This window comes from Notothenia coriiceps, unplaced genomic scaffold (genome assembly GCF_000735185.1).
Source record: "Notothenia coriiceps isolate Sejong01 unplaced genomic scaffold, NC01 NC01_scaffold00017902, whole genome shotgun sequence".
Classification (NCBI taxonomy): Eukaryota; Metazoa; Chordata; class Actinopteri; order Perciformes; family Nototheniidae; genus Notothenia; species Notothenia coriiceps.
In genome coordinates this window covers 72818-88791 of record NW_011350603.1, presented here as the reverse complement: position 1 = coordinate 88791, position 15974 = coordinate 72818, and the positions used below count along the sequence as shown (strand labels likewise).

General features: G+C 40.9%; 1 protein-coding gene across 2 annotated transcripts in view; it reads right to left on the bottom strand.

The window, feature by feature from the left end:
• The window catches only part of lingo3a (leucine rich repeat and Ig domain containing 3a), a 35259-nt gene continuing 19285 nt past the window's right edge, over nucleotides 1-15974 (bottom strand). For both annotated transcript variants that reach the window (XM_010777266.1, XM_010777265.1), the window contains one exon: nucleotides 1-4059. In XM_010777266.1, coding sequence (XP_010775568.1) covers nucleotides 2166-3998 — 1833 coding nt within the window. In that variant the 5' untranslated portion in view covers nucleotides 3999-4059 and the 3' untranslated portion in view covers nucleotides 1-2165. The remainder of the gene's footprint in view (nucleotides 4060-15974) is intronic.

Below are 15974 nucleotides of genomic sequence, written 5' to 3'. Positions count from 1 at the left end.
CTAAAGTAACTGGATGGCCTACCTGCCTGTCAGCCTTCCATCTGTTCACAAATTTATCTTGTGCCCTCATTGTTGATGTGCGCGTTCGGCGCGTTCGTATATGTTGGAGGAGGGGCTCTGTAACGAAGTGGCAGATTTTTTCCGGCTGTGTATTTTTAAATTCTAGCGCACTCGAGCTGGTTTCTCCAAAATTACCTACCCCACCTTTATGTCCATATTGTGAATTTAATCTGTTAAAATTGTTGTGCGTTGCATGTGTAAGAACAAATATTGTTTTAGGTTTGTTTGTGTGTTTGTCAGCAAGACTACGGAAAATATACCTGCCAGACTTTCATGAAACTTAGTGAAAGAGCATAGGCCAAGGAAGGAATCAATTTATTTTTTAAATACTGCTGGGTAGGTACTGTAGGTCAAATTCCATTAAAAGTGTAGACTTCAGTACTGTCTCTGAGCAACAGAGGGCAGCAGAGTAACGCTGTTACAGCTGCAGAATATTTGTTCCTAACTCCGACCGAGATATTATTTGAGGTGAGAATATTAACAGGAACTCATTGTGCTCACTCTCACTAAGCTTTGTCTGAACTATGAAGGACACTGCATTACTCCCAGTTCCTGCCTTTCATAAAGTATTGAAACTACCACAAATTGCTTTGCAAGGCCCAACACTGACACATGTAGGCCTACTGAACTGTACTATACGTGCCAGGACTAACTATTAATCCTAAGGAACAAAATACACTGATTTACATTCTTTGTATTATTTTAATCAATATATTTGAAACAGTTTGGAATCATCTACATAACCATTGTTACTTTTACAAAATGCTTTGCAGTTTATCAGGATGTTGTTACAAGTTACCATCCAGCCCTTTGTTTTATTGAAGCGATGTCACCTTCTCTAGCTCTCCTCCCTCTGTTACATTATGACCTTCATTGTATTTTAATTGTACGCTTGCGTGACTGAAAGTCCTGAAGAGAACCCACTTAACATCTCACTGGTCATTCTGGTTCCCCACTGTCATCTACAACCAAAAATAGACAAGTGAGCGGAAAATTGATGTAAACGCCCTTCATGATTTTTTCTGTGAGCTCAGGGATTTGAGGACATGATAAGGTGGATTCGACATCAATGACGTCAAAAAGATATTTTAACGGTAGAATTACAGTAGAATTGAAACATCGGTTTGATCACAGTACTAAACAATCACAAGTATATCAATGATAACAAAACATATAATACATCCTATACAGTATATATATATGTATTCTACCTATACAACTCAGCTTAGGGATGAACGCATCCCAACAAGTCTTAAATATACAAATGATACACAAAGTAAGAAGCCAACTCTGTACATGCGTTTTTCTTTTACAAACGTTTTTTTTTATACCAGGAGGACAGAACAGTGTACTGAATAAACAATTGAAAACCTAACCGGCAGAGTGCTGTCTGTGATTAAAACGGCTTGGACCAACGTTTAGTGGTATCCAATGAGAAGTCACTTCCCTTTACCACATTTTATGGTGTTTTTCCAGTCAAATTGGCAGTGTTGCAGATTATAATGTAATCTATACAAACCTAGCATCAGCAAAAAATAAGCGCTTTTGTATTTATGTGACAAAAGTGCTCTAAAGTCCTGACTGTAAATACGTCTAAATATGCAGTATATAGCTGGAACTATTCAAATACATATTGGCAAGTTATTGGCATTCATTGAGCACCACCTTGTTATAATGTATTCATGAGTTTGGAGACCTTGCATCACCTCAGATGGAGCAGCGAGATGAAGGGGACAGAGTTCCTTGTAGGGCAGGAGGATGGAGTTGGCAAGAGATTTGTCGAGGTTAAAAACTGGTGGGACTGATTTTGTTCCTTTTAACAGTCTATTCGAGACATCTTTTACACATTAATGATCCAGGTTTCTTCTGCAAATAAATGACAACGCACAACTAAGCAATAGAAATACACGTATCAAATCCATGCAGATTTTCTTGATCTCATACTGTGTATACAGTAGTTTTGGTAACAAACCTTTTCCTCAATAAAATGTCCTATAAATAACAGTATTAAATGATTTTCAAGCACAAAGTCTAATCCAGTTTATTGTCCCTTCAGCTTGAAACTGCTTGTAAACAACACTAATGAGAGAAACAGTCCAGAATAATCAAATCATTTTCATGTTGAACTTGCGTGCCCCACCCTGCCCTCCACTGGCAGCGGGTCCATCCACCTTTCTGAAGGAATACTCCACTGAGAAATTGTTCTTGTGCTGCCCTCTGCCTCGACTCCACACAAAGAGCAGAATGAAACAGAACAGAACCACCCCCAGGAACATGATACAGCCCATAGCCGTGGATATGAGGATGGTCTGTAGGTCCAAAGTAAACTTCAAGAAGACTCTGGTGTCATTCAGATTTGTGTCATTAAGGTCTCCAGCATAATACGTGCGGTTGGCCATAAGAGCTGCATCTAGAGGCAGCCCACTGACTGTAAGTGTGGCAAAATAGGTGTCATTGCCACCAGCATTGCTAGCTATGCAGATGTAGGTCCCACTGTCTGTCACCTGTGCGTATCGTATTTCTAAAGTGCCCTCTCGTAACACTGTGAGGCGGCCACTGCTCTTTGTGGTGATGCGGCGGCGTTGAGGAGAGATCCAGAATATCATCGGTGCCGGCTCACCTTCTGCTTTGCAAATGAAAGACACCACCTGTCCCTCACGGGCAGTAACCTGCTGCAGTTTCCTGTTGCGGATTTTGGGCTTCTGGCAGGTAAAGTGATCAAAGAGAGCTGAGTCGGAAAAAGCGTTAAGCGCCCGTCCCTGCACCTCCACGGGTGACATGCACACTGGGGAGGCGCCGTCAAAATTAAGGGTCTTCCTGCGCTGGAGGATCCATAGCAAGCGGCAGTCGCAGGCCAGAGGGTTCCCGTCCAAACGCAGCGTCTCCAGAGTGTTGACGGACTGAAAGGCTCCCTCTTCCAGGGACACCAGGCCGTTATTGGAGAAGTTAAGAAGACGGATGGACCTAAGACCACCAAGCGCATATGGCTGCACCACCACCAGATTTGTGTTTACTAGATGCAGCTCCTTCAGCCTAATAAGGTCCCGCAGCGCCCAGGACTCCAGCACAGAGATGGGGTTGTGGGAGAGGTTGAGGCTGGTGAGATGTGCCAGACTGCGTAGGGCGGAGGTGGGCACAGTGGTTATATTAGTGTGAGTTATAGACAGCCAAGATAAGTTGAGACCCTGCAGGCTGTGAGGGGCAATGTGCTCCAAGAAGGGCCAGTGATCGATCTCAAGGCCCTTCAGGTTTCCCAGTTTACGGAAGTTCTGGTCCTCTAAGCTGGAGATGCTGAGGTAGCGCAGACGCAGAGTCACCAGGTTTTGCAGGTAGGACAAAGACTGGCTGGACACAGACGTCAGGTTGCACCGCTCAATGGTTAACTCCTTCAGCCCCACTAGACCCAGGAAGGCCTTGTTGGAAATATAAACTAAATCATTGTCTCCAACTTCCAGATTTGTCAGACTCTTCAAATCTTGGAAAGTAAAGTCCAAAAGAATTACAATCTTATTCCCACTGAGGTCCAATGAAGTCAGGTTGGAGAGACGTGAGAAAGCCCCCATGGGGACCAGCTTCAGTTGGTTGCTCCTCAGTGAAAGTGACTGGAGGTTCTGGAGACTAGAAAAAGCATTCGGTTCGAGGACACTGATCATGTTCTCACTCAGGTCCAGCTTTTCAAGACGTGTAAATGGGAGCAGGTCACCATGCTCCACCCAGCGAAGTTTATTCCCGGTGAGGTCCAGGGTCTTGGTGTCCCCTGGGATGCCATCTGGCAGTGAGGAAAGGCGTTTACCGAAACAGGACACAGTCTTGAGTTTCGCAATGCAATCACAACGCTGGGGACATCCTTGAGCATGGCTGGGTGACACTGTGATCATGAGAAGCAAGAACAGGAAAGGCAGGAGCCAGCCTACATCCTGGCCCAGACTCACCCCCATGGCCCTCCTTTCCACGGCTTCCTCCTGCTCCTGTCCGGGGCTGAATCACTGGGCCAGACACCTGAGAGAAGAGAGAGAAGAGGGGAAGAGAAAAGAGAACGGGAGGGCAAAAGGGAGGATAGAGAGAATGAGAGGGAGAGACAAGGAGAACAACAGTGAGACAAATTAATTGAACTCAATTCCCCTCCAAACACTCCAAATGAGAGGATTTACTATTATAAAATATAATTGACCCGGCACAGCAGCTAAATTAAAGCTGGAGCTCAAGTTAATTCTCAAAGGACTGAGTCTTTAGTCAGTTGAAACAGTTCGATTTACAATGGGGGGGACTGTACCTCACAAGCAGTCATATGCCAGCACACACAAAAAGGGAATAGCTGTGAGTCAATTTCATATTTGACAGTTGTTTTGCTCTCTAGCTATTTCATGCATTGTAAATGAAAACAGTTAAATTGGAAACAGATTGTTTTCATCAGACCTCATAGTGAGACAACTGAAAATGCATAAAAAAGGAAAACCATTGCAGCCTCTCAAAACACTTAAACAGCTATTAGCACTGCAAAAGGCACACAAAACGGTCCATGTATACACCGTGGGGAGGTAGAATATCAACAAATAAAGTCTCTGGAGAAGAAAATACCTGCATGTAAAGATGCTAAATAAAATATGACAGTGACAATGAACAATCCAATCAACAGATTGTATCATATGGCGCAGTATATCTTTGAGTAAATGCCTGACAAGGTCACTGGCCATAGCAGAAGGCTACGACTGAGTGCACCACAAAAGCCCAGTCCATCACATCATCTCATAAGTCTCTGAGGCATGAGGCTTATATGAGAGGAGCCAGACCTGCCTATGGGTTTCATATAACACACACGGACCTACACACACACACACACCAACACACACACCACACACACACACCACACACACACACACAGCAAACACAACAACACACACACACACAAACACACACACACACACACACACACACACACACACACACACACACACACACACACACACACACACACACACACACACACACACACACACACACACACACACACACAATTTCACCCCTCCGTCTGCTGGTGGCTGTTGGCAGCCAGAGTGCTAATCCTTTTAAAGTCCATTGTGAAATACCAACTAGTGGGATGGTGGAGAGAAACTCCAGGAAACATATTCAATAACATCGTCATTATTGAGTGGTGAGGCTGACAGTGTGTTAAAACACTGAGCAGTGGGACTATAACTGTTTCACACATCAGGAGGTCCCTGACCTTCAATATGTGCTGGTTATGTCACTAAAATGAAACACAACATGTGCTCATTGACACAATTGTCCCTGAAAAAACATTGAAACACAAATGTTACCAGAAATGTGCCGGGCCCTACTCATCAGTTACAAAGTAATAATAGACACATCTATTACTGTGAGATATAAGGAGACAGTATTAAAGGGTTTTAAATTCACAGCTGCTACTGTTGCAGATGACTTCATGACAGATTTAAAGTCCCTCTCCTCCACACATTTACAATACACCCGGCTCTGAGATGAATATTTCCATTACCCAACCTGCCGCTGAATTAAATTAACTTTCTGAACGGTAGAAGACAGGCTTAAAATTAGCAGAATATTCCTTAAACAGGCCCTATTATGCTTCCTGGGGTTTTCATTTTCTTGTAGTGTGTTATATAGGTTTTTGTGCATGGTCTGCAAAGGATAACATCTCAAAGTTCCCTCCAGAGGGAGTTTTCTTTCTCTGAAAATAAGCCCCTTTAAAATAAGTTTAAAGCACAAAATGTGGACATCTCAGATTGTTAATAAACCCATTGTTTGGATCAGAAAGGACACTGTGGAAGGCAGCAATGTACTTTGCCAACACACACTTCCATGTGTTAGATTGTGCAGCCTGACAGCCTTTCACAGGCGGGACACACATTTTGTCTATCACTGTAGTCTAACAAGGCCCACTAGAATAAGAAAATGCTATTTCTGCACTCAAAAGCAGTCCTTGTGTTTTGGTCCATTCTTTATAAACGACCATACATGAAAGCTCAGGCGTTGTGTCTTGTTTTATTCCACACATTCTTCTTTCTTCTTCACAACTTGGCACCTATCCACAATGCAAGAGTATCCATAGTTCAGCAATGTAATCCTGGGCTGCTAGCCTCAAGCAGAGATGAGGAGCGGGCTACACAGATCTGCTAAATTCACTTCTTTCTAACTCCACACCCACAGATTTTCCATTTTCTGCCCAGATCCCTTTCTGTACAGCAATTTATGTGAAGAAAGTCAGTTTGAAAGTCAGTGAAACGTTGATGTGTAAACTATGTACAGTTTCATTATATATAATCACTGAAATCAGTAACTAAAGCACTTTAATATGCAGTGACATCTGAATGTTAAGAAGTTTCCTACTTTCATAACCATGTGTTCCAGTAAACAGCAGGTGGGCAGCGACTACAAAAGTAACCACACACTTCCTTCCCCACAGCCCCCACCTCACATATAAAAATGTCAGTCACATGGCCAGTTTTCCTAACACATATCTGGTAGCAGTCACTCAACAATAGGCAGAGACACAGGTCAGCAGCAGGTGGATGGGGCCGTGTGCACTCTGCTGTACATGATCCCCCCGTGGGCTCCACACAGAGCTGCTGCTGCTCAGGAGGCTGCTGTTACCTGCTACTGAGCTGAAGTCAAAAATAATTGTTGTTATCTTTGATTGCACAGCAGGAACACAACCATAGTCTACCCTGCTGACCCTTAGCTGACACTGAAGACAGAGAGTTGAGGAACTGCTGAGAAAAGAGTGTCAACACCTTCACTCTTAGTCCTTGTACTTTACTGCAGATACGATAATACTTTATTGTCAGCTTACGTCTGACATTGTTCTTGCTCCATTTGCAAAATCCTCAAGGGAAAATATTGAAGACAAGATACAAGGGAACAATAATTTAACAAAACATCACGATCACTGAATAAATTGAGGTACATGAAAGCTTGACAGTAGGATGTTCACTTTCCAATCTGCACCAGCCATGTCTGGCAGGCACAATCAATATGCAGCTCTGTGCACATCAGCTTCGATAGAACAATACTGAAGGTGTCTAACGTTGTCATGGAGATGCCTGCACCCCCCCACCTACAGCTTCAAATTCTCTTCATAGTGTATTATTTTCCACACACGTCTGAAACCCACCTGTCCACCAGTTTCCTCCTCCGTGCGCTGACCTCCCCTGAATGTCTCGTCTGCAGCCACCTGCCTGCACGGCTGCTGCTCATTCCTTTATTAGCACTTCAGTAAATATCTAGGTTAGTATTTTCATAAAAATCTCAGAGTGGAATATTGCCTTCAGGCTGTGGTACCTGTTTACTCGCTTTCCTGCCTTAACTCTACCTGCTGCATCTTCTCTGTGATCATATTTAGGTCACCTGCTGCCCAAGAACTGTAATGAAAAGAACATTTGCTGTCACTGTCAGAAAGACTTATTATATGCAAAATCATTGTCAGTGCATATTGTGTGCACTCATCCTGTAGCATTAGACAAAAGGTCAGTTTTCTTTAACTTAACATTCGGTTGCCAGGCAACATTTACTCATCCAGTACTTTCTATTAGAAAAACTGCCCGAAGTAATGCTCTATTCTGGAATAAAATCAATATTTATACACGAGGGGGTGGTTTGAATTGAAACCGAATTAGGTTAGATTGAAATCCGTTAGGAATGATGCGCGGTTTAGTCAGCTTTACATATTTGGGCTTCTCAGCTGTTGACTTTCAAATGATTTATGTAATGACTTTGTAATGCCTCAAGGCTTAAAAAGACACGGCCAGCATCACCGAATAGTTTGTTATGGACTTTGAGTTTATGAAAGTTTAACAGCTTTTTTACTTAGAATATCCTTCTGAGCTTGGAGGCTAATAGACCCTTTTTACAGTAGACGTTTTAACTTATTATTGCAGGAAGAGTGTAACTAATAACGTTAGCAATGGCTCTGTTAAATTAAAGTGTCCCTGTAAGCCATTGCAGTGTGGAAGTGGTCCAAAATGCAAAATGCAAGGAACCTAAGACTGAAATAGCTAAATGCAACTGAGCCATTATTAAAACCTGTGCTTTTGCTACAGGTACATGACAAAATGTCTGCCGTGAAAAAGGCCCTTGATCAAAGAGGATGACTCTTAAGTGCAATCTAAAATATATTGGATATATTAAAGCCTGAAACATTCCCTCTATAAAAGAAAATACTCTGCCATGACAATGAAAGACAGCATGCGAGCACAGACAAACACTGTTGTTGTCTTCTCTTCAGACGCTTGCATTGCAGATCACACTAGCTTTGTGATACAAATTTAGGTGACATGTTAGCAACAAGGAACACATTTGTGTAGCCTGAAGCATTGAAGTACTTAAAAGGGAACAGAATGTTTCTGGCTAAATAAAAGCCACGGTACAGAAAGTCAAAGATTCTATGATTTCCATTTAACATTTAGGAACAGTTAAATGGGCTCTGTTACACTTTTGGGGTTTTTTCCTTTCCTGTGTGTAATATAGGTTTTAGTGCATGTAAATGGTTTCCTCCAGTTGAGTTTCTCTCCCACACACTACCCCACTGCCTGAAACGCCTCCATAGGACTCCTTTGTTTACTTCCGTTACATAATGACATCACCATGTAACACTCGCCCTCCTATTGGCTAGCGCTCCAACACATCATACTTGATAGGCTAATGGTCAGGACATCTCTATGCGGGTGACCAATCACAACAGAGCCGGGTCAGCTAACCAATCAGAGCAGACTGGGCTCTGGTTTCAGACAGAGGGTGAAAAGAGGTGCTGCAGCACAGGCAGTGTGAGAAAAATAAAGACCTTTTTGAACAATAAAGCATGGAGACATGTCACAGTAGAGACACAAAATACAAATATGAAGCTGAAGACGAGCCTCATAAGGCCCCCTTAACATTTAGTAAGAGTTAAGTGACATCAACATGAATAAACAACTATGTCAGTGATATTGAGACGTGTGCTGATATACAATATTCAGCACATGTCTGGGTGTGCAGTGATTGCCATGGTATCAACAGAGTCTTCCGTCAGGAGCTGGATAAAACAACTGGGAATAGGATGTTATTAAAATGTCATTAAGGAAAAGAGCAGTTGTTGATTGCCCCTTTTTCATTTTGTCGTTCCAAAAATTGCAGCTACCCATGCAAAGTAAGGCGATAATTAGTTGTTAGTGTCTTTATCTTCCTGAATGCCCCGTCTCATCTGCATGCAAAGGGCCTTTATGACCCTGCCTTTAACCTTAGACATTTTTGTATTCAACTCGAATTAATCTGAATAAACAGAGTAATTTCACAATTGATCATGTGATTATAACGGTCACCTTCACAGAACTGGTCAAGCTTAAATCACCCTCTGAGTTTTTTGGGTCCACCTCTTTTTTTTTTACATTTTTACATGTTAAACATGAGCATGTTTAAATGCTGATGTTATCATTTAGATCTAAAACGGCTGTCTTCAGGGCATCGTCACTGAGCCGCAAGCATGGCTTTAGATTCTTAGTCTTGTTTTTATTTACTGTATAACTCTACTTTTTAGTTTTTTTCTGATCCTTGTGCAACTAAATTAAAATGCTGATTAAGGCCTCCTTAATTACAGTGGAAGGTGAATTGCATGAGTGGTAAGCAATCATTCAGCAATTACACCCCTCCGCTCCTCCTGCCAGGTGTCCTCTCTCTGTATGGATCTCAGGGTCTGTAAAGTACAGATGGCAGAGCTGACCGGGTATTCATGATGACTTCGATAATCTTCTGATTTCACGATGAGGTTGACTTGTGTTTTAGGTGAGTGGTCTCAAAATCTACTGGACGCATTGCTGCAGTTTCTTAAACAAGTATCCTTAAAGTTGAAATGCTGTCATTTTGGGCATACCTAAACTTTTAATAGTGTCTACTAGGTCAGTGGTTCCCAACCTTTTTTCCCTAAGGTCCCCCCAAAATGACTCCTGTTGGAAGTTACGCCCCCCCAACACACACACACAAGGGGGGGGCGGGCGCAACAGCGCTAATTAAAGTTTAAAAGTCTCAAAATGCTACAACTACTGTCACAAACTGGATGAATGTGAAGTATGTTGTTAAAGGAGGGTGAAAGCGTAATTAAGGAGCACTATTGGAGTGACTTTGATGGTTATTGGACTCAGGATTAATTCCTTTGGATTCCCGCTGAATGAAGAAATTAAAGGACGGCGCAAGTGGAAACAATTCACAAAGGGATTAAACTGTTTAAAACACATGCTCAAAGTAAGCCGGATTTTGCCGATGTGTTTATGTGGATTCAAAAGTCAAATAATCTACAAAATGGAGGAGACCGATCTGACCGGAGCAACTGTGACAAATAATCCAACTGAAACCGGCATGGACAATGACTATGTTTTAAAAATGCATTTATCCAGACAAGCCCGGTTTGGACACTTTACGGGCAGAAGAAACATTTCTATTAAAGAAACAATTATACATTTCTGTCTTTTTATGCCTTTAAAAGCTACTAACTTGAATTTGTATTCAAATTAATTAATCAATTATTTTGTATATTTTATTGTAATGTAGAGACATTTTAGTGACAATCATGTATTGCGTTACAATCATATTTTAAAAAATAAAAAAAAGTCTAAATATGACATTTGGCCTCAAATCATCTGAGGCCTGGCGCCCCCCCTGCGATCTTTGGCGCCCCCCAGGTTGGGAACCACTGTACTAGGCCAACATTTTAATTTTTTATTTGATATAGATTTATTTTTAGGCATTCTTAATTATAGTTGTAAGTGAATAGTTTAATTGCAGGAGTGGTAAGCAATCATCCAGCGATGACACCCCTCCACTTCTCCTGCCAGGTGTCCTCTCTCTCTGCGTATGGATCTCAGAGTGGCTGACCCGGTATTCATGTGTTCTCTGACCGCAGCCCAATTACCATCCAAATCCCTGCAATGTAAGTAAGAGAGGGAGAGGGACTGTGGCCTTTTAGCTAAAATAAAAGTCAGGTTAGAGAGCAGCAGAGCCAGATTTAGACAGTAAATGGGCTTTAAAGCTGCAAGGGCAGGGGGCTTGGTCGATTATTCTGCCATCTCTCTTCCCCCTTACCAGCTTTCCCTGCACAAATAACTACATAATTTATTCCTGAGACTACCCTTACTCCAGCCTTACCTCCCCACCAGACTCTTTTTTGTTTAAACAGACACCATTAGGGGCTTGAATGACAGCAAATTGAGCTAATGTGCTTTATGCAAACGCTCCTTCTTGGCTATTAAAAATAATAGATGGTGAGAACCCCACATGTTTCAACATGAGGACATTAGGATGGGATCAGACAGAGGGCAGTGCTGACGTTTAGACAACTCATACACATTAAACACGCACACACCCTACTCACGTATGCATAAAGCTTCTCTAATAAGGTGAAAACGGTGTGTGTGAGAGTGGAATGACAAAGGATTTCAATGCAGCCGAGCAGCAAGTAGACTGGGCCTGTGTGAGCAAATACAGAAGCTGTGTGGGCTGTTCTCGTGTTATGTGAGACTTTAAAGGAAGAGAAAGCAATATTCAATTGTTTGAAGTAAAAAAGATGAAAAGACCAAAAACCTACAACAGTTAGTCAGTCTCGTCATACTTTAAGCCCCAAGCCCTTTTGTTGAAAATCTTGAAAAACACGTCACGGGTATGTAGCTTAATTTTTCCAAAATAAAAAACAGCATGGGCACTCTAACAAACATTTTTGGGGATTATTTTAAGGTGCGAATTAACACACGTGGTGCTTTATTGAGTGTTTCCGGCAGCAGGCTGATCTATGTAGGATGTACTCAAAATAAACTGCAGTTCCCATGTTAATAGTAATGAAGGAATCTGTCAGCCAGTGCAACAGTGTGGTGGACTGATGTATTTTTAATAGTTTTGGGAGCTCCGTGGCACAATGGAATAAGCTATATTTAGTTGTTCTTATTACTTTCAGGGGATTCATTGACAATAAGTAAAAAAGTGACATTATCTAAGAAAATCACAACGGTGTACAATATTGTTCACAAGCATCTTAGCCCCTTTACAGCTCAAATTCAAGCGTTAATATACCTCTATATTAACGCTATAGCACTCTATATATATGTGTGTGTTATTTAAAACAAGAAAGGGCCTGGATAAATGAACAGCAGCAGAAAAGGCTGCCGGAACGATAATCATGCTGCAGGTTTTCCAGATGACAAATGAGCAGGAAGTGTATTTTAGAGTGTGTGTAGGTGTATTCAAGCCGAAAGGCACACAGGCCGAAGCATCACAAAGCTCCTCAAATGGCTGCACTCACACTGATTTCAACCATGCCCACTCATATTGCTTTACATAAGCACAAATTGTGAGTGTGTTTCCACCAGAGAAAACACATTACTCCATTGTCAGTGTATATCAATCCTGAACATCCTGAAATCCCTGGCAGTGCATGCATGCTCCAGGGAATACACACATATGCACACAGGCCATTACACACACTCACCTGAAGTGATAGAAAGGCACAGAGACAGAGGTATTACTGAGTTGCTTGTTCCCTTTAATGACTTGTAACTTCCACCTTGCACTGTAGTGATGGATGGTTACTAAAGGCAGGACCATGGTAACCACCACAGGCAAGGAAACCCCATGAAGAATAGAAAGCTGGGGCACAGTATGAGCGTGCCTATGCATTTACATGAGTATAGTATATGTGTAAGTATTTGACCAGCAGCTGTGGACCCTGAGGTGACAGTAGAAGTCAGAAAAAGATGGATGAGGGCCATCGTTTGCAAACAGTCCACTAATTAAATGTGGTGTCGTCCTCCGGCCCTGCATAATAAAACTGTCGCAGTTAGCTGATAAGATATGTTGGGAAACTTCCATTATACCAATGCACCACATGCATATGTAATCATATGGAACACTATTTAAAAGGTGCCAAATGGGATTTTAATTATAATAATGGATTACAGTGAGGTTCTTAAATTGCACTTCTGCTCTATGAAAGCATGAACAATGAAACCAAAGGACACAAAGAGGTGATTAAGAATGTATCTGGAACTGTTTAGGGGCTTATAGATGTACAGACAGAGAGACAAACACATGATACTCTCATTCAACATCACTGATAAACATCACAGACCTGCAGTACATGACTGACGGTGGATCAAACTTCAGCTATAATGTTACAGTAACTGATTCTGCACTTGTTATGCATGAACTGAACTTTTGTGCTGCAAGACTCTAGTTGCAGGCTGTATAATATTCATTATCTATGCATCTGCTGATTATTTTTATAGAATATTCATTTAAAAAGGCCTTATGCTTTTGGGTGGTTTCCCTTTCCTTCATTTTGTTGTATAGGTTTTTATGCATGTAAATGGTCCGCAAAGGCTAAAATCCCAAAGTTCCCTTTGAAGGGAGTTTATCTCCCACACACGCTTCTCCCCCCCGCCTGTCACACTTCTATTGGGTAGCGTTCCAGCACATTGTACTATTTGGTCTGTACAATTACATAACAGTGAAGAATGGCCATCCCACTTTCTCCAATTAATGTTCTATATAAATATACAATAAATAAAACTCCATCTTAGAGGCTAAAAAACAACACTTAATGCCATTTTTGCACAAAATAATTACTGAAACATTCAACAATTATCAAAATAGTTTGTGACTATTTGTCAGTCATCCCTGAATCAATTTGTAGACACATTAGTTTTGACCAAGGTCTGAATAATAAAGATTTGTTTGACGCAGCCTGCTTCTCTCAACCAATTTATTCATGCTACACAGACCTGAGTGTTGCACATCCTCCATCTGTTTAGATATAATAACCTGTTGTCAGCTTGTAAAGTGTCCTTTTCCAAAACAAAAGACAAACATCATTAAGCAAGAGGAATGCAAGCAGCCACATATTTCACATTAATCTGTGTGGCACTCTGAACGCAACATCTGCCAATGAGTTCATTAATCACACAACTTTAAGTGTTTATTAGTGCAGTATGTTAGGAATTTCTTTAGTAATTAAAAATCAAAACAGGTTTGGAATATCTAATCAGATCATCTGTCGTCCTGAAGTCTGGGATGACTTATTTTAAGTGGACGATCAAATTATTATGCAACATGAAAGAAGAGTCTGAAGTGAATTTTGTAGCTTGAATTAAAACTTAGTATTGTAACGTTCAATAAATGTATGCCGTTTCTCCAAGTTGCAGCTTATTTTGACATGAGCTACTGTCAGACCGTTTTATTGTAGTGCGTAAATGGGTATTTAAATTGACTTGTTTGCAAAGGTGGTAGATCACTTATGGATCACTGTTTCCCCACCAGCAGGAAGTTACAATTGCCGGATATCTACAGATCAATAACAAACCTGATTTCATTAGGATATTTCTTAATTAAATCACATGTCGGGTTAATACATTAAAAGGTGTTTGACCCACAATCCAGTATTGACGTGGAGCAAATTCATTATATACTGTTCAATAACTGTAACCACAGTAGACCGGAGTGCCATGCATCTTTGAGACGTTCTCATTCTAGGTAAGTGTGAAAGGGAAATATCTAATCAACAATTAACACTGCATATGGCTGAGGTAAGAGTGGTAGCATTGAAGAGGAAACACTTCCCACCAAGGTTACTTTTGTTCACCTTAACCCTAAAATATCTCCTTACAATGCAAATAATGTATACTGTTGTTGAAATTAATAAACTACTGCTATGATATTTGTCCAATTGTATTATGTTTCTTCACATATTCTGAATAGAAAATTCCAAACAACAAAACATTATGTATGATGTATGCAGTTTCCAATATCCATTATGTTTAGTGTATTCTAACTTATTTTCTATAAATGATACATATGTTTACTTTTGATATGCATTTATTTACTGTTCATGTTTTGTTTTTTCTTAACTCATGAGCAAAGCCTTGTTAACATGCTGCTGTAAATGTAATCTAATTATAATACAGTCTTGTTTTAATTCATTCTTCTTTATGGGAATCATCTCAATCAAACATCATGTTTAGACTGACTTTTTCATGGTTTATTTTTTACCAGTTACCGGTTATATTTTGTACTGAGGTAGGTCCACAGCTGAAGGTTAAAACAAATATACCCAAACACCTCCGCACAATCCAAAACCTCCGAGCAGTCAGCTTGAGTTAACACAAAGGGATCTGTGGCTCAAAAGGCCATTAAGTTTGATGCCACTCTTGGAGGGGCCACAGGCCGTCACTGTAATGCATGGTGACACATCTACAGGATAACACACACACACACACACACACACACACACACACACACACACACACACACACACACACACACACACACACACACACACACACACACACACAATTTAGGCCAATTACATGGATGGCAGACGTATTTATCCGGTGCTTGTTTGTTTCAAGGCCTCATGAGACTTTAGAGCTCAGTCAATAGACGTATGCTTATTAAAAAATTCCAATTATAGTAATTAATGATTCTAAGAGCTGATCTTTTAGTATTGAGTGGTTTCTATTAAGTCAAGAGTAATTCCTCTTTTTTGATATGACATAACGATATTTCTTGAAAGGAAATCAAACTTGTGTTAAAAAGTTATTTAAAATGCATTTCTGAATGGATCTCGTCCATACACAAAGGAATACATTTAAGAAGATATTGGCTTAGTTGCACAGAGTTCAAAACCCACCATGTTATTTTCTGCAATAGAGTTAAGTTAAAACTTTAATAAAGACCCGAGTTTTGTTAAGTATTGAAGTAAAGTGNAACGTTTGAGACCCGCGCATATTGTTGTTTGGAGTTAATAAACGCCTGTGTTTCACCAACCTGCTCTTTCCGTCCTGATTTGAACCCTGTGTGAGCGGAGAGGCTCACAGGTAGTCAACCACATACAGTGGATTCTCTAAATTTAGAAATGATTGGAAACA